A 24,531-nucleotide genomic window follows, 5' to 3' on the forward strand; every position below is an offset into this window, starting at 1 on the left:
GGATAACATTTTCTAGTATTTTTTCTAGTATTATTTCTAGAAAAACTAGCGGCGCACTTGTGATTGGATCTATAAAGGGACCTTATCTTCTGGGTTAAATTTTTACTAACTTTTTTCAAATTCATGGAGAGAGAAAATCTGCATATTTTAAAAATCTCAAAAATTGAAGGCAATATCAACCCTGATTCTTCCAATACATAAATTCTCAGCTACGTGGTTTAAGTGTTTGCAAAAAGTTTAAGAAAATTACTTATCTCCCGGGACATGAGGTCCCGTCCACAGATCCGGTCACATAAGTTGCTTCTAATATGGACGTATTTCTGTTAAATGGAACTAAGCGCCAATTTGAGTTCTTTTTGAGGAATTTAGAATGCCGGATAGCGCGTTCTGTCAAACAGAACTTAGCGCCATGGAAAAGCATTGTGAGCATAGGACGGAATGATCCCGTTTGACAGAAATACGTCCACATGAGCTAAAGATACGTGGTACACTGAAAAAAAAATTCTCGGCGTTTTTACCAAGGTCCGTTGGTACCTTTACCATCTCACTTTTTTTTACCAATTATTGGTAATTTTACCAAGACAGACTGGTAAGCTTACCTAAAAACCGGTATTTTTACTGTTTTTCTCAGGTAAGAATACCACTTTTATTGGTAATCAATTCCCAGTAACTTCGCCATTTTATCTCGGTAATTCTACCACAGTCGATACAAAATATAAAAATGGTAATTTTACCAAAAAAACTGGGATCAAATAGAACCCTGAATTCTTGGTAATTTCACCCTTTTCTTAGAAAATACACCGAGATTTTTTTTTTTTCAGTGCGGAATGATCCCGACGCCCGGTTCCGCCGCCAATCCAAGCCCCCCTCTACCTTCCTCACCCTATGGCGCTTAGGCCCGTTTGACAGAAATACGTCCATATAAGCTAAAGATACGCGATAGTCCTTTTTTCGAAACGTGGTCCAATATGCGCGAATCGCCGGAGAGCAGCGTTTAGAGATCAAGTAGCAGCGGAACCCCTGCATGGGTCAAAGTGAGTGACCGCGTCTGGTGTCAAAGCGAAGTTGGAACGCTGACGGGCAAGTCTGACGCCCTCACAGGGATCGTGCGTCGGGGATTACGTCATAAGGTGTCCCTGGGAATCATTCGGACGAGCGACTTGCGACCCTTATACCATCGGTCAGTCTAGTACCGTTTTCGTTCGTGTATCCTGTCCAGTGGCGTGGCGTGAATGATCGATTATCGATACTTCCCCATTTGAAGCTATGGTAAAGAATCGATTATTAAGGCGTTTGCTGCGAACACCCTGTTTATCGATCCTTTTCCATAGGTTTAAATGGTAGATCAATCGATATATCGCAAAGCACGCCACGCCACTGATCCTGTCCTCGGCTCCGAAGTCACGTCGCGCAGCGCTTTCATCAAAGTCGACACTAGTTGGATGTCGGATTCCGCCGTACAGAGACCAATCGCGATCCATCGTCGGGATACTAACATCGATTCTTTCTCTTAGCTCCCATTGGAAAAATATCGAAAGCTGATCGTTCACGCTTCTCCGCTGTCGCGCTTTGCGATGACTCGATTGATCTGCCATTTGAATGCATGAAAAACAATCGATCATCAGGTAACATACCTTAAGAATCGATTCTTTCTCTTAGCTCCCATTGGAAAAATATCGAAAGTCGATCATTCACGCGTCTCCGCTGTCGCGCTTTGCGATGACTCGATTGATCTGCCATTTGAATGCATGAAACAATCGATTATCAGGTAACATACCTTAAGAATCGATTCTTTCTCTTAACTACCATTGGAAAAATATCGAGAGTCGATCACTCACGCGTCTCCGCTGTCGCGCTTTGCGATGACTCGATTGATCTGCCATTTGAATGCATGAAAAACAATCGATTATCAGGTAACATACCTTAATAATCGATTCTTTCTCTTAGCTCCCGTTGGAAAAATATCGAAAGTTGATCACTCACGCGTCTCCGCTATCGCGCTTTGCGATGACTCGATTGATCTGCCATTTGAATGCATGAAAAACAATCGATTATCATGTAACATACCTTAAGAATCGATTCTTTCTCTTAGCTCCCATTGGAAAAATATCGAAAGCTGATCGTTCACGCTTCTCCGCTGTCGCGTTTTGCGATGACTCGATTGATCTGCCATTTGAATGCATGAAAAACAATCGATCATCAGGTAACATACCTTAGTAATCGATTCTTTACCATAGCTTTCATGGAGCAGTATCGACATCGACCGCCGCTGCCGTGCGAAGGAATCGGCACTTTCAGAGGTTGTCGAATTTCCCGTTATGATCGAATTTTGAATCCGTCGCAGACGAATGGTCACTTTGATCAAATCTTTGAGTAGATATTCAAATTTTGACAGTCTACGAAGCTTTGTATGTTTCAGACCAGTAGTTTTCGAGTTTCCAGTGTTTTCTAACAAAACAAACTTAGCAAAACTACAAGTAGGTGTGTAGGGGCTGCCTCACCTTTACGTTAGGAGTAGATTCCCGGAGAGAGCTCAATTATTGGATTATACTTTGCAATTAGGAACTTCTGTTTTCCGGTAATCTTTAAAAACACTTACAGGCGTACGAGAAGTAATGGCACATACGTTGTTTCCAAAATGAGCTAAAAAGTGTGATTCCTAATCGCAACATTTTTTCCAAGTTGTTAAAATTTAAGGATGGCTTCTTTTTCGAGATTATCGATTCAAATATCTTGTCTCTGCCCTTTCTTTTGACTCTGCCCGCGAAATTTTACGTAAGACTGCGAGTTTTATGCAAGCGGCCGTTAACACGGGGGAGGGGAGGGGGAGGGCATTGTTGGCGGTGCAAGTTCGTCACACAGTGGATCAAGCCATTAGTTAAGATAGGACGTGAGATTTATCACTAAAACTGCGAATTTCGATGTTTATTTCGACACAATTTAAATTTTAATGAGGGCCTCTTGACGGGAATTTTGCGAGAAAACCAATGAGACCACTTTTAAACTTTCTCGCTTCGTATTAAAAAAGATGTAAGGATTAAGTTTCCAGATTATGTTCGAACCCTTGTGCCACGGCGACTGCGATGTGAGCGGGAAACGCAAACAGTAGTCTCATTAATGGACAAGTCAGGGGTCACCTCGAAATCGGGCCTCCCTGTTTCTCGGCCCACGCTCGCTCATCAAACGCAAACGCACAGCCAACGTTGACAAACTCCCTCAAAATTCGCATTATTGAAATGCTCTTTTGGGGGCAGAAATAATTTCTTATAAAGACGCAACGTCGCATTACTATATTGTCACCTTTCGGCTAAGGTACAAGCGCAATGTGATGTCTTAAAATTTCCGCCGCCATTTTATTATTTTACAGAGAAAGTGGGGTCAACGAAGTTGTCCGAAAATTTCACTGAATTTCGTTTGTGCTGCCGATAAAATTCAGTGAAATTTTCGGACAGCCTCGTAGAACATTTTCTCTGTAAAATAATAAATCGGCGGCGGAAATTTTGAAAAGTAGCACGGCGTTTGTGGTACTTTGGCTGGAGGGCGAAGATATCCCTTCCCGTGCTCTGCCGTGCTAAGTCAGTCAGCAGTAAATAAATACAGGTCTTCCAACTTTTACCATTGGTTTTTGCTTAATTTTTGGAAGTTGTTTCAAGTGACTCTCATCAAAAATTGCAATAGTAAATTTAAGGTAGTTTTCAAACTAGTAGTTCTAAATTTACTAACAATCCGAAGCCCGTAGAGTACATAAGAAACTATGAAAACCCACTATCTTTATCATATAACCTTACTTTTGATCCTGGTAAGGTACGAGACACACGCTTGGCGGAGCATTCAGAACTGGACCCAGTTCATTAAAAAGGAGCCAACTCCCACTTTCGAAAAACTTGAGTGTTTTCGAATTCTATTAGCCGTATATTTTTTCCTTAAAAATTGAAAGTCGAAAAACAGAATTAGTTCGTGAACAGAGGGGTTAAAGTTTATTTTCTACATCGAGTCATTTGCAGGAATGAAACTGCAAACCTTTCTTTTTCTCAGTTTCAACTTAATGGGGGTTGGTTCCTTTCTGATGAATTCGATCCAATTAGCCACTCTATATTTTTAAAATAGATTATTCATGTGGCTTGTAAATCAGCCTGCAGGGATGTATTCCCTCCACGGAGGAATTCTTGACTTGGGTTCAACATTTGGCAATGATTGGACCGGATATCCCTTTACTTTGAGGCAGTCACTCAGATCAGTCTAATTGTAAGACCTTTCTTTCCGAGTTTAACAGGTACGCTCGAAGTCGCTGCAAATTGCATTTTAAGTACTTTCGTCTAAGATAGATCGATGTGCAATCCGACGAGACGAAAGTGCTAGTCATGCGGCTGTCATGAGGTTGTTCTTCTTCCGCTTGTGATATTGGAATCCATGCAGCTCTAATGGTCGGCCTAAACCCGCAGGAGAATGATGATTTAGACTTCACTTCAAAGTATGGAACTCCTATTTGGACTACATTTTGCAATTGGGAACTACAAGTTCTGGCTACGTTTAGGGACAACGTAAGTACTATTAGTTTCCCTATGCACATAAGTGTCTTTACGGATGAGCCAGAAATTATAGTTCCGAATTGCAAAATGTAGTCCATTTATGGCTCATCCTGCAGTTACGAGCTTTTCCATCAGTTTTTGGCAAACCTCACTCTTTGCCCTTTTTTTAAAAAAAAATTTGCGGGTTTTCGCGTAGTGCAGTCAGAATTCAAAAATTTTCATCGGCTCCAAAGTTACAGCCATTTTTGATGTACAGGTGTTGCCTACCGTATTTATATGAAATCGTAGTTATTTGAAACCACAAAAATGAAAAGTACGCTTAAATTTACACCTGGAATTCAATTTTTATTGGTATTTGACGTTGGACACCGGTGTTATGGACTAATTTCGGGGGAAATCCTCAACTTTGAGAGGCTGTGGGGTCGAAAAAAAGTATTTTCAGAAGAAATTTTATAGATTAATAAAGTCTTATTAGGACCCAAAAAATCCAACCCTAAAGTCCGGCTCATTAACCCTGGAATACCCTGTATGCAGGTAACTACATACCATCGGTTTAGAGTTGGTAAATATTACTAATATTTTGTTGTCGTGAATGTATTTTGAATGAGATGCGAACAAATGGAAATACTTGTTTGATGGTGAGATATTAAGATCGATACTGTGAATTCCAAGTTCATCGCCGGTGGAAAGAAACGTCTAGAAATAAATCTGGTGTACCAAGACAGAGTAAGTGTTTGACGTGCGTATTGCATAAATCAGAAACTTGAGCTATTTCACAAAAGTAGTCTTAGCAGTTTTCCTGTCTGACCCAGAGTATCGTAAATTCCCGCTCAGTTGCAGATCTATAAATATTCCAGAAATAGCACAAATCGTGGCAAAGAATATGTATGATGGTTGTCATGTAATGATTATATTTGTTTAAACCAACCATCAGTTTCATTTGAAATGCATGTTCACTTAGTCCTCATTTGGTATAATGGTACTAAGCGTCTAAACGTGCCAATTTTTTTAAGAAACTTCTTTTATTTTTCGCAGAGAGAATGGAATAATAATAGGCTTAACCATATTTAAAACTGATTTTGTTGCAACCAAAAAATATGTTTGAACCACCTATACCGCTGATTGAAGAAGAAACACCGAAAAAAAGGATTAAAACTGATCCAAAGGAACAAACTGATCAAACTGGCTTCAAAACTGCCACAGTAACTTTTCATGTGCGATTTGACGATCATTGTGTTTTCATGAGCAGGAGGTTTGAATTCATGCGTCAAAAAACATTAAATATCTTGGTTAAAAATCAGTTTCAAAAATGTACGTTGTTCAAATCATGTTTTACGTTAAATTTTGGTTGAGAAACGTGTATCAGAATGCTAAACTTCGTACCCTCTCTGGTGATCCATTCTAGAGGGAGGTTGAAATAAAAAAGCGCTCCCTATTGGCTGAGCGCGTAAAAACTAGAGACAATTAAGCAAGCTCTGCAAGTTGGGCCCGGTTAAACATGTTCAATTGTTCTTGTTATATCTTAAATCTTTTTTTCAAGGATCAAGAGCGCCTTCGAAGATTCCGAAGGCCGAAGTAAACGGATATAGGTTTCCCACAAAGGTTACATTCACACCCTACCACCCGAACGTAACCTAAACACACATCTCGTCACACTCACAAATTGAAAAGCCACGCTCGCTGTGTTCAATTAAGCCGCGTGGCCTCTCGAGAAAAATGAAATTATAGCCCGAAATCTATAATCTTTGGGGTAATGGATTTTCTCGGTGGGAAACGTTACGAAAGATCCCGGACTCACGTGTGGGGTTCATTGGATAATTACATGGTCGCTTTCATTTCGGGCGCAAATGAGTGTTATTGAAAATCGATGCATTACCGAAATCGCGGCTCATTCTCACCTCGGGTCGGGATCTTCGGCGTCCGGGAGTCTGTTTACACGAGGACGAGCGACGCGCCGACTTCGAGCGGTCGGGAATAGAATTGGAACGAAAGCGCCCCGTTAAACGGACGTGTTATATAAACGTGGAGTCGCTCGAAACTTGTAATAAACTCCGGTCTAAAGCTCGAGCGCACAGCGCAGCGTTGCTCCGCCGCTCGCTCGTGAAAAACTGTTTTCTTCGCCGAAAAAAAGGGATGCTGACTTGACATTCTGGATGTGAAAAAGTGTGTGATAACTCACAAAACGCTGAGTTAACCGCCACACACTGAAAAAAAAATCTCGGTGTATTTACTAAGAAAATGGTAAAATTACCAAGAATTCAGGGTTCTATTTGATCCCAGTTTTTTCTTGGTAAAATTACCATATAGAATTGATAATTTTACCGAGAAATCTCGGTAAAATTATTGACTTTCTCGGTAATTTTACTGGACCCCGGTAAAAACGCCAATATTTTTTATCGACTGTGGTAGAATTACCGAGATAAAATGGCACGATAAGTATCTTGATTTATTTTGCGAGGAAAGATCTGTACCTTTAAAAGATGCCTGTCATTCTTAATACGTTCAATTTCGTATAATACTGTGCAACACTTCTGTTGTGAAACAGTTGCTTCAGGCGCCGCCGCACGGCGGGCGGCCGGCTAGCGCGAAACGCGCATTGGCGCCTACAAACCTGAGTGGATACTTCAAGCATTGTGCAATGCGTGAAGTATCCACTTAGGTTTGTAGGCGCCAATGAGCCTCTCGCGCTGGCAGCACGCCGCTCCGCTCTGTTAGGCTTTAATATTTATACTCGCATAGTCAGCGTTTTTTAATTTATGATTTTGAAATGTTTGCACACTCTGCATTGATAATCCTCATTTAAATTGATGGGAATATTCACCAATGACAATTTAAAAAGATGATTCAAAAGGAGAAAGTAATAACATTTCATTCAGAAAATGAGCAACCACAACAGCACCTCTTTCTCTCTCAATTTCTCATTTCCATATTGTCAGTATAATTTCACATACTGACTAAAATATAACGCTTGGACCAAGTCACTGTTGCTTATTTTACGTGTGGGCGTAAACTACTGGACAAAAAAGGTGCGCGGACAAAAAAACGTTGACAAAATGTCCTGAAACCGGATCCTATTGGTATCCATGAGACTGACAATCGGAATTATTTCTACTAAACAGAACTATGTGCATTAAAATATAAGCCCTGTGACCCAGAAAAATATATGTATAACAGGGCTCACGTCATAATTCACATAGTTCCGTTTGGCAGAAATACGTCCAATTGGTGGCCATAATCTCCCTCTAAAGGTTTCCTAGTTTTGCACGGACGCATAAGGAGAGATACTCTGTCATGGTAAGAAATAAAGTCATTAAAACATTTGAATGTTGCCAAATTCCTCCCGACAAATTACGGATTTTTAAGAAACATTGCGGCTATTCCTTCATTTTGTGGATTTGAAGATGAGGATGTAGTGGACATCATCTTGAGAGTCAAAATATTTGTATCAAGTGTTTTGCCCCATCCAACTTTTCTTTCCTGCGTTAAAGTCTCTCAGTCAGCCGTGAAGAGTTCATTTTCTCCTTCATTTCGTGGATATACAATTTCACCGATTTGGAAGTCGAAATAGTTGTATCACGAATTCTGCCCCCTCAACCTCTTCTTCCCGGCGTTAAAATCTTTAATTCAACGGAAAAAAGACCAAGCTCTTCATCATTTTTATGGATATGCGAAACATGTTGTTTCTTCATAATGATTGTGACCGGATCTGTGAAAAGGGATCTCATTTTCTGAAGGAAAAACCGAAATTTTGAAATTTCGTGAAATATGATCGCGAAAAGCGCCTGCAAAACTGTCTGGATACTTCAAGCATCACGCTGTCTCTGTGAACCCGCGGCGATTTATCATCGTCTCGAGAGCTTCATCACACGATTTATATCAAATTCCGAGCAATGTTGAATACCGATTTCGAAACTGAAAATCTCAATACAGAGCTCGTTTGAGCATAATTTCCCCTCAAAGATATTTGTATTGAGATTTCTAATTCTCTGGATTTTTAACGCACGTTGTCTAAGAAATTTGTATTGATATCTCTAATTTACTGGATTTTTAACGCACGTTGGCTAAGAAATTCGTATTGAGATTTCCAGTTTTCTGAATTTTCAACGCTCGTTGGCTAAGAAATTTGTATTGAGATTTCCAGTTTTCTGAATCCCAAACGCACGTTGGCTGAGAAAGTTGTATTGAGCTTTCTAATTTTCTGGATTTTCAAAGCACGTTGGCTAAGAAATTCGCATTGAGATTTCCAGTTTTCTGGATTTTCAACGCACGTTGGCTAAGAAATTTGTAGTGAAATTTCTAATTTTCTGGATTTTTAACGCACGTTGGCTAAGAAAGTTGTATTGCGCTTTCTAATTTTCTGGATTTTTAACGCACGTTGCCTAAGAAATATGTATTGAGATTTCCAGTTTTCTGAATTTTTAACTCACGTTGGCTAAAAAATGCCAGTTCACTGTCTTACGACCGGTGCGTCTACCACACTCAGTTTGCAATAGATTATCCATTGAACGATCTATTTTTATTTTCTGTTTCAGGTCATCGCGCTGTACCTGGTGCACGTCACCGGTGCCGACCCAGCGGAGCCCGACGCCAGGTCTATGGACATCTCAGCGATCAACAGTCTTGTTAGACGGCCGCAAATCCATCTCGATCCGAACCTGAGGAAAGCTCTCCTACGAGTCCTCACCAGGTTAGACCAAGAAGACAGAATAGAGAATAGCTCCGATAACTATCAGGTAGTCACGCAAGAGGACTTCATGTCCTTCTTTAACAAAGAAAGGCAAGAATCCCAAGAACAGCCGCAAGAACAAGGTCTCGTGATGAAAGAGGTCTTGCCAACACCGCAAAATCAAGAAAGTAAATCGGGGAAGAGCCTCGTGGACGAGAAGATTTTCAGCACCGACAACTCTCTGAAAAACATTCACACGTTCGGGCTGAAGACGCACCATTCTTCGATCAACGAGATTCCGTCCTCGGACATCAAAACTGGATTCTTTTTCAGAGTTCCGTTCCCAGGCAACGACACAATCGCACAGAGCAACGCCTCTGCAGAGACAGTTGCACCCGAGGAGTCGCAGAACATCCACGAGGCAAATTTCAAGAACAGCCTTTCGCACGCATTGAGCAGTCACGAAGCTGCTTTCAAAGCAAGCCACGAGGCTTTCAAGAAAACTTACTCTCCAACTAACCACGAGACACCCTTCAGGAGCACGCTCAAGAACGCGGTGAAAAGCCCTGAAACATTCATGAGCATGTTGATGCACGCTCAGAACAACCAGGATTCGAATTTCAAGAACACTCTAACAAATTTCCAGAACAGCCACGAAGCTAACCCGAAGCCTACTTTTTTAAATCCAGAAAATGTTAACAATCTACGGACCAGCCAAGAAAGCCAAGATGCTTCCAAAAGCAGCAACGAAAACTCGCAGGGTAGCCAGGAAACGAATTTCAAGAGCAACTTCGACAGTGTTCAAAGCCTAGAAAATTTCAAGAACAGCTTCGAGACCAATCAAAGGAATCAAGACGCTTTCAAGAACACCTTTGAGGCCAATCAAAGGAATCAAGACGCTTTCAAGAACAGCTTTGAGGCCAATCAAAGGAATCAAGAGGCTCTCAAGAACAGTTTCGATGCCGTTCAGAGCAACCAAGATCCTTTCAAGAATAGTTTCGAGTACACGCAAAACAGCCAACAAACTGCCAAGAACAGCTTAGAAGCCGTTCAAAACAACCAAGATGTTAACGTAAAGACTAATATCAACGTTGCGGACACCCAAAGACAGGAACCCAGTGAAATTAACAAAACTAGTCAAGTAGGAGCAGAACAAAATCTATCGAGGAACAATCAAGAGGAACGTGTTGCATCACAAGAAAGTCTGCGACCAATCACCACGCAAGAGACGAAAAATTCCCGAGAGGTTGAGACCACGATTCAGGTTAGCAAAGAGGAGGCTAGCAACGTTGGTCAGGAAGTTTCATCCGAGGAGGACGACAAACAAGCTAAAGAGAGCAGCATTGAAGAAAACTCCAGTAAAAGTAACGGGACAGATAACCCAGAGTTGAAACTGGAGGGTAAAGTCGAATTTTCCGAGGCACCTCTAGTCGTAGCGTTCACGGTTCAGCAAGATTCCCGAGGTCACCCCCACAAAGTCATCCCCCTGAGCTACCGGGGTGGAGTCGCCCCTGTGCCCCAAGCCGAAGAACCCAAAGCAACGCCGGTAACTAAAATTTCCGACCCGACTGAGATCACCTTCTACAAATCGTTGGCCCAGACATCCTCGCTTTTCAAACAGAACCCATCGCTCGCCTCCACCCAGCCTTTCGCATCGATAGACAGGCCTTTCTCCCCCAGCAATGACCTATCCAGAGCTAACGCACAGTTCCTCAAATCCCAGTCGGAAATCATCCCCTCTCAGAACTTCATCGCCACACAGCAAGCGCTGCAGCCGATCGGGAACCAACCCCAGTTTACACCGGTGATCAACCAGCCCCAGGTGAACTTCGCTCCCTCCCAACCTCAGCAGGTGACCTCCTTCGACTTCGTGCCGTCGGTCGCCAAGCAAGAAGGCTTCGTGCCGTTCCAACCGCAGAGGCAGAACTTCTTCGAGCCCAAGTTCCAACAGCAACAGAACTTCGATCTGAGCCGGAACAATCAGAACTTCATCGGGAGCAACGACTTGGTCCGGAACAACCAGAACTTCATCGGGAATAGCGACCTGGTCCCGCCGGCGCGCCACGCCGCACAGAACTACATCGCGACGAACGATTTAGTTCCACCGCGCAACTTCGACGACAGACGGCGGTTCCCTACACGACAGAACTTCGAGTTCCAGAGGAGCGTGGACGTCCCACAGTCGAACTTTTTCCAGAGACGCCCTCCGGTTCACCAGAACTTCTTCCCGCAGCAGGTCCAGCAGCAGCCTCTCGTCGAGCTGAACCGGGTGAACCGGAAGGAACCGAACCAGTTCGTCGGGAACTTCGGTTTCAACTCGCAGCAGAGAAATAATTACAACTCGCACTACCAATTCCAGCCTGCCGCTCCTGTGCCCCTCGACAACCACCTGCGGCATCTCTTCTATCAGTCTGGGATCGACCACTCGCAAAGGTTTGCCGGTGGAGCCGAAGACTTGAATATAGTGACCAAAGTGTTGGCCCTCAACCACGTGGGCCGCAACGATATTAGCGAACAGAGTTTCAGTGAAACTTCCCGAAATCAAGTCAAAGTTAGGCCTCCTTCTAGAGTAATTGAGCCACCTTTTGAGTAGAAATTCAGCGCCGAGAGGCGAGTCGTTGACGAAATGTATTTATGTGCCGTATAATTTGTAATTTAGAGTACTAATTATTCACGTAGGAGGACTTTTCCACAACTCCTGAATGAGCCGACGATAGAAGTGCCATGCTGACTTTTCTAGCACAAAAGGATTGGTTTCTTTTGATCCATGCGATCGATTCTACATTTATGTATCTTTAGAAAAATAATGTTGACCTTTCGTGGTTAGCTCAATCTTCATACTCGTTAGATACACATTTTTACGAAGCAGGCCGAGACAATGGTAGGTACGGCAGGCAAGTAAAACAAGGAAGAACCCCGAAACAAGGCTAAAGTACAACAATAAAAAACTCGACACCTTTCGACTCAAAACTGAGTCATTTTCAGTCGGAAAATACAATAAAAATTAAAAAAGATCGATGAATAAACCTACATCTTCATGTTGATGGCTGTGATCCAAGGAAAGAAAACCAAACCAGGTTTTTTTATGGATCTCCGCCACTAAAATGTAGGTCTCAGGTTAATTCATTGATATTTTTTAATTTTTGTGTATTTTCCAAATAGAAATAACTCAGTTTTGAGTCGAAACGCCTCGGGGTTTCATTGTTGTATTTTAGCCTGGTTTTCCGTTTTTTCCACTTACTTTACTCCTGTCATACTCGTGAGAGGAGGAGATTTTGTTCAGTACGGTTTTCCTCCTGTCATAATGAGTGTTAGTGCCACGGAGTTAAGTGTCGAAGGTCTAATTTTTTAGATGAGACAAAAATGACAATTTTCGTTTTAACTTTAAATTTTGACGCCAAAAATTCAAACATAGAAATCATGCTTTGAAAATGTGCGATGAAGTCATCCATCGAATTAGTGCATATCAAGGCTTCTTTGACCCTCATTTGAATTGAACAGAAATTATCAGTGCTTCGAGTAGAACGTTATCAATGCATGAATGGCTAAAATGGAGAAAATTACACATGAACACACGCCATGGATGGCGTCATCTGTCGTGTTTTCTCCTTTTTTTTCACTTTTTTTCAAAAACAATATCTACTTTAATTTTGGCCTTCGAATCTTGACGTTTGAACAAATCATATTTTTTTTTGCTAGTTTATGACCCAACTCTATTGCAGGTGCAACTCACCTCTTTATCTATCGAAAAGGATGGGATAAAATTAAGAAACTAATATTGTGATACTCCTATCTTTGCTCGTATCTCACAGAAGTTCAGAGACAAACCAGAGGAATGATTTATGAAAAATGTCTTCCTCAGAGTTTCGGAAAAGAACTCTTTACATTATTGTTATTGTTTTTTCTAATTTATGGACATACAACAATTAAGACTGGCAATTACGATTGATTAATTATAGTTACGTAAGCATTTTAAATAATAAGGATACATGAACTAAATACCTAAGATAATGAATTTTTTACTGTTATTAATTTCATGACAAAAAAAATAGAAACATATTAAACACCAACTGCTGGTGCTCTCACTTTGTATAGACAATAATTTGCTCATTACATCAAATACGCTTAATAAGCGTTTGCGAAAACTTGTTTTCTGTATGTAGAATGCAAGTATAGGGAAATTATTCGTAGGAATACCCCAGGATCCATTTTTGATCAACTCTGTCATCCATGGCTTCATGGAGCTGTTAGGAATAAGGATAAAAGAAAAAACAATAGCCAACGTTGCAGAGGTATGATTTAAGATTGTGTTATCATGAGATTTAATTGAATCAGACAAGCAGGCTAATTGCATAAGTTATGATACCAGTTTGCTGCAACATATCCGAAAACATATTTTGAACGCAAACCCCAACTAGCTTAAGGTTTTTATGTTTCCAACCTCACACTGGAAAAAAAAAAAAAAAAAAAAAAAAAAAGCACATTCCATCTAGAGCCCAGACTCTTAAAAACATCGACAAGAAAAAATACTCTTGATCCAATCAGATTTAAGCTTAAATCAAGACCAAGCCTCTTAATTTGAGCGCATTTCCTTTTGATTCAAGCTTAAATCTGATTGAATCAAAAGTCCTTTTTCCTGTCAATGTTTTCAAGAGCCTGGACTCCAGATCCAATGTGTTTTTTTTTTCCAGTGCACTGTTAAGGTCAGCGCAACATGAGCAATCACCAGAAATTAAGTCCCACCAACGTTTAGCGGAAATGTCGAAGAACATTACAATCTGAATGAGAGAAGTTAATTTTTGGTTACTACACTCAGACGCAAACAAAGCAGCACTCTACTCTCCATTATATGCGAGAATCTTCCTGGCGCACAGCTATTTTTCGCTGGCTTATATTGGAAGGATATCGGTAACCTTTAAAGGACAACCCATGTCCAGTCCTGGGGGCAGCTGAAAAATGCTGGTGATCAGTCTCCTTCCGCATCGCAAATTTATAACCACGAACTGAATGGACCTGGAGAAAGCACTGAGCAGGGATGTCAAGTCTTATGGCTATTGGCTAATGAACAAAGGGCAGCAGAGTGTAAAAGTAGATATTTTTAGCATCGTCCGGCAACAACGCTAAGCTTTCGGAGCCACCATAATCATCACTCACGATCGAAGGATCGTTGATCCAGACCTTGGAACAATAAACAAAGGAAAATGAGCCTTTTGGATGCAAGCACAACATCAGTGGCGTGGCGTGCTTTGCGATATATCGATTGATCGACCATTTAAACCTATGGAAAAGTATCGATAGGCAGGGTGTTCGCACCGAACACCTTAATAATCGATTATTTACCACAGCTTCAAAGGGGGAAATATCGATAGATTGCAAAGCACGCCGCACCACCGCACAACATCCCGTTGAATGCAGAACGATCATCAAGTTGTGCTGCCAAAATCCACTCCAAAATCAACAATAATTTTGAAGTTCCAATATAAATTCGATTCAACACCTACTATGGATTTAACAGTGTGCCTATAGGATGTAATTTTCTAAATTGTTAAGGGCAGGAAAATACCCATCTAGACAATACAAAAATAAATACATAAATAAGTAAAACATAGAAAAATTTACAATTTAATGATCAACAGAAATGTAATGATTGAGGAGGAAAAATACAAAGATCCAATAGTGGCATCCAACATATCACTCACGTAGGCGGGTTGTTCCACAATCATAGGCGCCAATAAGCCAATGGAAAGCGTATGGATTAAAAAACCATTCAAAGTGTTCCGTAGAAAGGGATTTATGTTAAGAAAATTCAAAACTCAACTCCTAAGCGAGATATCAACATCTACTACTGAAATTAATCAAATGACACAACAATTATTCTCACAGTGTTGCTTCCATACGAAAAATGCCAAAATTTATCACTTATTTCACGTTTAAAAATCATTTTTCTAACTTCTCTTTAACTGAATAATTTCCTACGATAAAGTTTGAAAAAATAACTTGTCCTCCATGGCTAGTGTCTCATTAAGGGTGGGGGAACTCTAGAGGAATTTCGCTTAATTTATGGGCTGCCTGTGATTGTTTGAAGTTTTGCAACCCTCCCATCCCCCATCCCGCTTCCCGAAAATATATTTATTTTTTAGAAAACCGGCAAAGTGCAAATGCTCACAATCGGACCACAAGAATAGTACTCAATGGTTAGGGTCGTGGGTGAAATTCCGAGTGCTCTTGAGCTGTGACGTCACTAAATTACCAACAACCTGCAAGTTCGGTCACGGGATCCATCCTGTGAAGAATGATCCAAAGTTGTCACCAAGTTGTCAAATTTATATACTCTCAGCCAAAAGAGCTTGACTTTTGCAAATTTTGTGATACTCTCTGAAAGGGAGGGTAGCGGCATAAAATGGAAAAAACTAGAAGATTGAATATTCCGTTGGAGATTTCACGAAATTTCAAAAGTCTGAAATATATAGAAAATATGAAGCAACCATTTCAGAAGCAGGGTGAACGCCTTAGTTTGAAAAACCCCCAGAAATAACCCAATTTTTCGCCTCTAATTCTGAATTGTCCCTGTTTCTCTCCTCCTTATGAAAAATGAGCATTGAACATCAAAAAAATAACGTCTCAACCAAATTCTGGTAGAATTTGTATTATATTTTACAGAGCGGAGCCAGTTGTTTGTAGTATCGTACATTTTTTTTTCGGTGGTCAATTTTTAGGGGGAGTTTTTTAGGATCAGGCCGAGGTGGCTACCACCACCTAAAATTTCGGGAAATGCTTCATATGAAATTAAACGATATTGAATTTCATGACATCCTGCCACTTTGGGCTAATTAATAAAATAATTTTAAAAAATTAAATAAAAAAAAAAACTCAGTTGCGAGGATTTTTTAAGTAACGAGCGAACGCTTTTCGGGCATGCGGCTCATCATCGGTGTGACTGACTTTTTATTTTAATTTTTTTTTTCCTTTAAAAAAATTGTATTATCAATTGTATTAACTTGTGCGGAAATATTGCTTCCTCTTTTATAAATCCACCTTAGGCTGTCCCAATCTAATTTTCCAATTCAAAAAAACCAAAAAAACCAAAATTCTACACACGGATTGAAAATATTTGAACATGTTTATGTATCCTCTCGCTGCAAAAAAAAAAAAAAAAAAAAAAAAAAAAAAAAAAAAAAAAAAAATTGGCCGTATAAATCGAACGTTCGGTGTTCCATTTTTTCGTTCCGGTTTGTCAAACTGAACTTTCGGTTCGTGTAACCAAATGCTCGGCATATACGACCAAGCGTTGTTCGCCAGTTCCTTTTACCACACAGGTTCGGTTTGACAAACCGAACATTTAGTTTGACGAACTGAATCAGTTGAGATGATACGGAATAACGAACTTTGGTAGACACGACCGAACTTTTCTTTTACGAATATAGAAAGGCTCTCTCGGTTTTTCCGGGCACTATGACAACCGTGACCTGCTCCAGTGCGGAGTTTTGAGACCGGGGTCCGGAGTTGGAAGTGGGAACCTGCGGTTACTTACATGACACGGAATGCATGGAGTGCGGTGTGCCGAGTCTCGACAAGTGGAGGTTCCATGGCATCTCACGAGTGCCCATTAGAAATGATGACACAACGGGCGCCGCTGCCAATTCCTCCTGATCAAATCTGGGAAAGTAAACAAAGATTCGGCTTTGTCTGTGCTAGAGTGCCTTTGTAGTGAGAGTATGGACAACTCGAAAATTTGGAGGTTAGGTTTGATCAGGTCATGTAGCTCTTAGGGCCCAAAAAGAGAGCCAACCTATGAGCTCAAATTATCCAGTGGTACAAATTTTCAGATTTTGACTATTTACACTGATCAAAAATTATAAAAGCACGTATAAACCTTTAATTTCGCTTACTTTTTCTCAGTTTCAAAGTTTTAAACCTTAAAGATGCTTGTTTATAATGTGCTGTCAGCCATATTGATTAATCTTTCATATGCATAGGTTGGCAGCGGCACTTTTCTAGTGATTTTCGTTCTTCACGGTGTCGCCCTGTTGGGCCCTAAGAGCTACATAAATCGAGTTGTCCATAGTCACCTTATAACGGTACTCTTGTCTGTGACATCGATGCTTCCAAGAGTGCACTGCTAGCTGTTTCTACCTCGCCGCTACTTCCAGTGTCAATATTAGACCCCGCAGTGCTCCTTCCTTCATGGTGTAAAACTTACATTTGGAAATCAAAGCTAGATTCCACCCAATGATGACCGATGTTCAAAGAATTGGACGTATTTCTGCCAAAAAGAACTATGTGCATTATGACGTGAGCCCTGTTACACATATATTCTGATGGGTCTCAGGGCTCGTGTCTTAATGCACATAGTTCCGTTTGGCAGAAATACGTCCAATTTATCATGCGGTTTCGCAACCCGGACCTGATTTGCAAAAACCTGCCCAGCAAAGTGACCATTCTTATACTCATCAATTACCATTTGTCAAGTTTTATTTGAGTTTTTTTTCTCAACAAGCTACTCATCAATTTTATCCATCAGCGTTGATCACCAAAACACTCCATCACATTGCTTAGATAACGGTAGTGGGGTCTCTAAAATATATTGTCTCTGGCAGTGGTTCCTCAGTGGTACTGTGGTTTCATCAACAAGATAGTGAGAAACTGCCTCGTTGTTTGAGAGAGGGCTAGTTCATTACATCATGATGAAATATTTATGATAAAATAATAATATAAATAAAGCTTCCTAAATTTGAAGCGTTATCAATGTTTCTTGATTGTTTAATACGTCATAGACTAAGAGAGGGTATTTTTGCATTTGGAAACGTACTGACGCACAGTAGATCAAGTCAATAGGAGAGGTCGGACATCATTTAGAAACTTTAAAAGCTTATATCTTCATTAATATGAAATGTTGATGTTTTAAAAGTAGTTCCATTGGTTTTTTTGTAACATTTCCTATAAAAATCATGCCTGAGAATTAAAATCGTGACGAGATAAACGTAAAATATCACAATTTTTGTGAAAAATTTCATTTCCAGCTTCACCCAAAGACTCGTTTTACTATGTGACGATTCTCAACCAGCCTGTATTGGAAAGTGTGTTTATCGGACACCTCTTGACTTTGTTTGATTAAAACAAATTTAAAAAAATAAAAAAAGAGAGAGATCTCAGTTGCGCATCAGTCGTTGCTGTGAGCAGCCTGGACGAGATTCGAAGAAATCTGAGTGGCCGATTCTCAAGCATGATGACCCGAACTAGTGGCCAAGATCACACGTTTAATATGCAGAGTGCGTGAGGGCATTATATACACGCATGCCAAAGAACTGCACCAGTCCTCTCGGTCTTTGGCTGGATCTGTGACGTGTGAAAGAGGGTCATTAAATGGGACGTCGATTTTAATTAGATGCCCGCGATGAGTTGATGAGAAATCGATCAGGCGGCTCCTTAATATGTCTCGGAATCGCTTCGGAGTGGATTTTAAATGCTCAGCGAAATCGGAGGAGTGAAAATTTTCAGTGACTGCCACTTCAATACATGAGGTAAGAGATGGACGACCTCATGTGATAAAGAGTTTACCGATCACCGCAGAGAAACGGCGCGCGGTGGTGACTACTGTCACATGGAATTCATTTTGCAAAAAGGGACCAAGAACATTTCAAATACCTCTAGGATTGTGCAATTTGTTTTGCCTTGCAAATATAAACAGATCATATCGATAAAATTTATCTTTACTCCCAATAAACTAAGAATTCAAGACGAAAATTACCGTTGTAAAATTGTTTTGCATGATTTCAGTACTTTTTTGCAAAGAATGTAAGTAGTGACACTAGAACCTAACCTAGTGGCACTGGAATGCTTTTGGTTTCTTCTTGCAAAATGCAATCCACATGTGAATAACCCTTCCTAAAATGCAATTCTAGGCATCAATATGATTACCGCATGTTTTAATGATACCTGCAAAGATGTCAGCCCATTAACGGACACAGAGACACAAAATAGAAGGTTTTGTGTGGAAGAATAATTCATAGGTATTCATCTTTGAATGGATTAAGACGGAATTGAAGTGAGTTTCACATTGCCAATAATTTTTTTTCATTCTTCATTCGACGAAAAGAAAAAAGTTGATAAGCATTCTGGACGCAAAAAAGTGTGCGAAACCTTATAAAATGTTGAATTATCCACCACAGCAGTTAGTTTTACATCTCCGCATTGTTAAAATAACTGCCGTAGCGGGTAACTCAACATTTTATAAGTTTTCGCACTTTTTTTGTTTTTACATCCAGAATGTTATATCAACTTCACTTTGTTTCGGTGGTGTTTTTTTTTTTTTTTTTTTTTTTTATATATCAGAGAACTAAATGGCTCAACGATAATTCAATTTTTGTGAATATAGACTAAATTATGAAGAATATACACACAAAAGTTTAAGTTTCGATATTGCTTGGCTTACTATTTAAAATAATAATTATCAGAGAAAAGGAGGCAATGTTTGTTATAGACTAGAAGAAATTCCACTTAAATCCGTCCAATTGATAATATTCTAACTTTAATTTGTTCATTATCAGACTAACTTTCTTAAAGGTTGCTCAGATGTAAATTTAAATGTTTAAAGTGAGTGCAGAAGTGTTTAAATAAGGATAAAATCCCTCATATGAATACAATAAATTATTATAGATAGAGTTAAGAAGTTAGATATTACCGCGACACTGCGTATAAATTTTATGATATGTCCATAGTGTGTAAGTGCCGTTGTGTGCTAAGACGGTTTTGTAAATAGTCACCACAATAAATTTTATTTAATGCTCATTTTTTGTACATAATACATCATGTTTAATATTTTTATATGAAGATGTAGTTTATTCAGAATACCAAATAAACGGACTTTTTTTGTATGACGGCTGTGTTCATTGAATGTGCTTCCTCAAGAAGAAATGAAATCGTTTGGAGTTAGATAGTTAGAAAAGTACGAGAAGGCTCGTATAGTCTTCCAAAGCATCAATTAATTTCGACATCAGGGATGAACTGGCTCCAAATTATCCACGGGGCAACCTTCTCCAAAAAAATAAGGATAGCTCTTGATAAAGGGGGGGGGGGAGGCAGATGGGGTTCTGAGAGGCTCTGCGAAATTCCTCAGAAAGTGTCCAATGAGACCTCAAATATCTGCAAAATGGGGCCCTGTGAAATCATTTTATGTTCAGGAGGCAATTGCCCCTCAGTCCTCCGGATTAGCCCCCCTCAGTTTGATAATAGTTGAAGATAAGGACCGAATTTCAGACTATTCCAATGCAATTTATGATTTCCGATGATTCTTTGATTCTCTGATCTCATGGTTAACGAGTTATTTCACACAGAAAACGAGCAGTGGCGTGGCGTGAATTGCGATACATCGATTATTATGCTATTTAAACCTATGAAAAAAGATCGATTATCAGGGTGTTCGCAGCGAACACCTTAGTAATCGATTCTTTACCATAGCTTCAAATGGCGAGATATCGATAATCGATTATTCACGCCACGCCACTGAAAACGAGTCTCTCTCACCGTAATCTTCCGATTTCTGTATTTCTGACCGCAACGATTAAACGACAAAATATGCTGGTGACGTATTTCCTTAGGCCTTGTCTCCACGGGACGTTTTCATGGGATTTGTCCTAAGTTTGAATCGCAGGAATGAAACTTCTGGGATTTTTCCCAGTTACCGTCTCCTCGGGTCGGGGCTGATACAGTCCTGCGACTAGTTTGCGCGGGAAGATACATTAGTTAAAGTCGAGTATTTAACCGGGATTAAAATAATAATTGCACTGAATTGAAATTAGACACATTAGTTTAACTAAAAACACATTAACAATGGAGTAATCATCAAAATATCGCACGATTCGTTTCCACTTCTTCTTCCTCTTTTAGTGGATCCTAGGAGTACAAAGACCATACTTGGTACTGGGAAAAATATTGATTAACTCATTATTTTTCCCAACTTCATAAGTGCGATTTTTCCCTGGGATAAATCCCGTGAAACGGCCCTTGGAGACAAGGCCTTATGCTTTCATTCCATCATACCATGGGATCAAAGTCTGAGTAATGAGGTTACCTAGGCTTTAATGCATCATGCGAGAGGCCGTTTTACAGGATTTTGATTCATGGATACGGCCAACACAAAATCGGCGAGGTTTGTGTTACGATATTGTACTTGATAATCAGTTTTTTGTTCACCGCACCTGGCGATCAAGAATGAGTCTGGTAAAAACTCCAGGTCCAGCGGAAACGAGAGATTTCTTCCACGAATACGATTAAAAAAACATCACGAGTGCATTTTTGCAAAGTCTAAAATTCATTCCTCACTCCATAATCTAATTAGAAAAGCAAAGTTAATCGAATCAAATATGTAGTTTGAAACAGATACGTGAGTAAAATAATGATACCACCTGATACTTAAAATAGTTTTCACTGTGTCTTAAATGTTCCTTATCGATGAACGAAACTTTGTAGTAGAAAAGTAACGATAAGAAGCGTCCGGTAGATTTATAAAAGGGCTTATTTATGCTAAAAGGAACTATGTGCATAGGATATATGTGAAACATAGTTCCTTTCAGCATAAATTCGTCCAATTGAGAAACTACATCACACAACGATGGCCACCTACAGTTTCGCAAGGAATCACGAATTCGAGGAATTTGGTATTTCTCATCACGCCTTCGTCACCCTGGTAAAAATTGGCAGTAGAATCTGTGTTCCAAAATACCATAGACCTACGGCCGGCTGTAAGATTTCCAATAGTTTCTATAGCCGGCTACATAATTTCTTACAGCCTTTTATAGCCGATGGCGATTAAGCAACTCACAGCCAGGCGATAAAGTGTATGCTAAACGTCACTAATTACGGATGCTAGGACTTAGTGAGTTTTTGGACCATTACTCTCTTTTTGGGCCGTAGTATCTTGATTGATTTTGCGAGGAAAGCTCCGTACTTTTGATGGATGCCTGCCATTACTAATATATTAGAGCGCCTTCAGTTTCGTATGATACTGTGCAATACCTCTGGTGTGAAATAGTTGCTTCAAGCGCCGTGGCACGCTGCGGCGCGGCAGGCGGGCAGCCAGCGCGAAACGCGCATTGGCGCCTACAAACCTAACAGGGATACTTCACGCGTTGCGCAATGCGTGAAGTATCACTGTTAGGTTTGTAGGCGCCAGTGCGTCGCCGCTCCGCTTTGTGTTAGGCTCTAATAATTAAGCTGGCGGAGTCAGCGTTATTCAACTCATGATTTTGAAATGTTTGCACATCCTGTATGGATTATTCTCGTTTTAATTGATGAAAAAAAATTGCATTAAAGGAAAATATAACGTGTGTTATGAAAATATTAAGGTGGTTCCGTATCAAACTTAATGATTTCCGAAGCACACGAATTTCTACACAATTGCTTATAGTCTTTTATAATCGATGGCGAAAAAGCAACAGCCGGGCGATAAAGTGTAAAGCCCGGCGTTAGGAACTATAGCCCGGCTGAATAATTTTTTATCGCTTCGTAGCCCGGCCGTATGATTTTCTCCGCATTCTACAGCCACACTCAAAAAAAAAACTACGGCCCTGTGACCCGGTTGCTCTGGACACTGGTGATCCCGGCGTTAACGCGCTGTGCGCCAGCTAGTACTGGACCCAGCGGCCGGTGTCCCGTGGACCCCGCGCGGCCTTCATGGCCGTAAGACCGGTTAGGAGCCGAGCGTAAGTTACGGGTTTCAGGATCGGAGCCAACCGCTTCCACGGCCGTTGGCAGTGAGGTGAGATTCAGTTTTCGGAAAATGGCGTCACCATCAGATTAAAATTGAGACGGCTACGTGTATATTCGCAGAAAATTACAATATTTTACGTCAATGTTATTCAGTGCGTGAATTTAAAGTTGCCGCCAGCCTTGAACATTTTCGGGAGCGATCGCAGCCACCACTCAGCGTTGTTTATTGAGGTTAGAATCTAGTAAATTGCTTGTCATTGTTGGTCATTGCTCATTACGTGTGTTCGTTTTTCGTTTAATTTTGGAGGTTTTCGATATATTTTCTTGATTCTGTGCGGTGCACGATTGATTCTTAAGTTCTGTGTGATAACGCTTGTCAAATACTTTCGGAAATGCGACGAGAGTTAAGTGAAAATTGTCAGTTTTACCTACACACTGAGCTCATATCCTCTCCTCCTGTAAGTTCGTTTGCAATTCACTTATTTTCCCCCTACTAAGGGAAAGAACTTAAATCCAAGAAAAGCAATCAATTACCTGCCACGCATCTTCCCACAGAGTAAATTACCGCCACACTAAAATACTGATAATGTAGTCACAAGAATGTCTATTTACCGATTGCAACTTCATTGTGCCACCTTTGCTTGCTCATAAGATTGGGTTGATTTTTTATTCCATTTCAATCTAATCTCTGGCTTATACTTAAATGTTTTCAATTGAGAGTAGGTAGTATTTCACTCTCCGACATCCAACACCTCCCTTCTCTGTTGCCAAAATAGCTGTCCGCCAGCGGAAGCTATAAGCCAATCTTGCCTGCGTTGATTATCCGATAAGAGCCAGTGCAAACATTGTTGCTGTGAATATCTCTCTGATTCCATATCCCAATTCTAGGGAGCTCAGTGTACTGTAATAGTGGTAAAATTTTGTGTGAATCGCGCTTCAGTTTGCTGAAGGGAAGATCTACAATTTTAACAAGTGTGACAATTTTCGGTGGTATATTTCTTCGCTAATATTTTGTGGAAATTGTATCCGGTAGTTATTGCGGAGAGTTATATCTTGAAGTTTTGTCAACTTTTACTTCTGAATTTACACTTTGAAATATTCTCAACCTCATTTTCAAGATTCTGAAGCTTTTCTAGTCGTAAGGAGTAAAAATCTGTAAGTACCTAGACCTACGCCTGTGCTTTTCCTTTGTTAATCATTTGGGTGATTTCCTACTTTGCATTCGTATTTTTTATTGAGGGATGAACCAGGTTTTGTTTTTGACAAATGCTGAATTCTCATTGAGTGAAAGTAATTACATTTATTGAGAACGGGCTGCCAAGTGATAAAAATGATTTTTCAATTTACATTTTTCGCTGCAATGAGTTTTAGCAATTTATCATACCTTGGACAGTCTGTTCTACATTTAAAATAGGTAGCATGAATTTTTGATCTATCTACATTTGTTCCTTCCAGTGCTTCCCCAGTGCTTTATTTATTTCTACGAAGGCTTGCAACATTAAAGTTAGGTTTTTGAAAATTTCTCTTGATATCTCTACACGATGAATAAGCTAACATTCATATGCTGATTTTCTTTCTCAATAAGCATCATCTCTTCTCTAAGATTCATCTCTTTTCTCAAATTGACTT

General features: G+C 40.2%; 1 protein-coding gene across 1 annotated transcript in view; it reads left to right on the top strand.

Annotated features, from left to right (window-relative positions):
- LOC109037125 (uncharacterized) overlaps positions 1-20,069 on the top strand; it is a 117,026-nt gene extending 96,957 nt beyond the window's left edge. The window contains exon 2 of the mRNA XM_019051629.2: positions 9,062-20,069. Within this exon, the coding sequence (XP_018907174.2) occupies positions 9,062-11,788 (2,727 nt within the window). The 3' untranslated portion in view covers positions 11,789-20,069. The remainder of the gene's footprint in view (positions 1-9,061) is intronic.
- The last annotated feature ends 4,462 nt before the right edge of the window (positions 20,070-24,531 follow it).

The sequence above is a fragment of the Bemisia tabaci genome, chromosome 8 (genome assembly GCF_918797505.1).
Source record: "Bemisia tabaci chromosome 8, PGI_BMITA_v3".
NCBI classification, from domain to species: Eukaryota; Metazoa; Arthropoda; class Insecta; order Hemiptera; family Aleyrodidae; genus Bemisia; species Bemisia tabaci.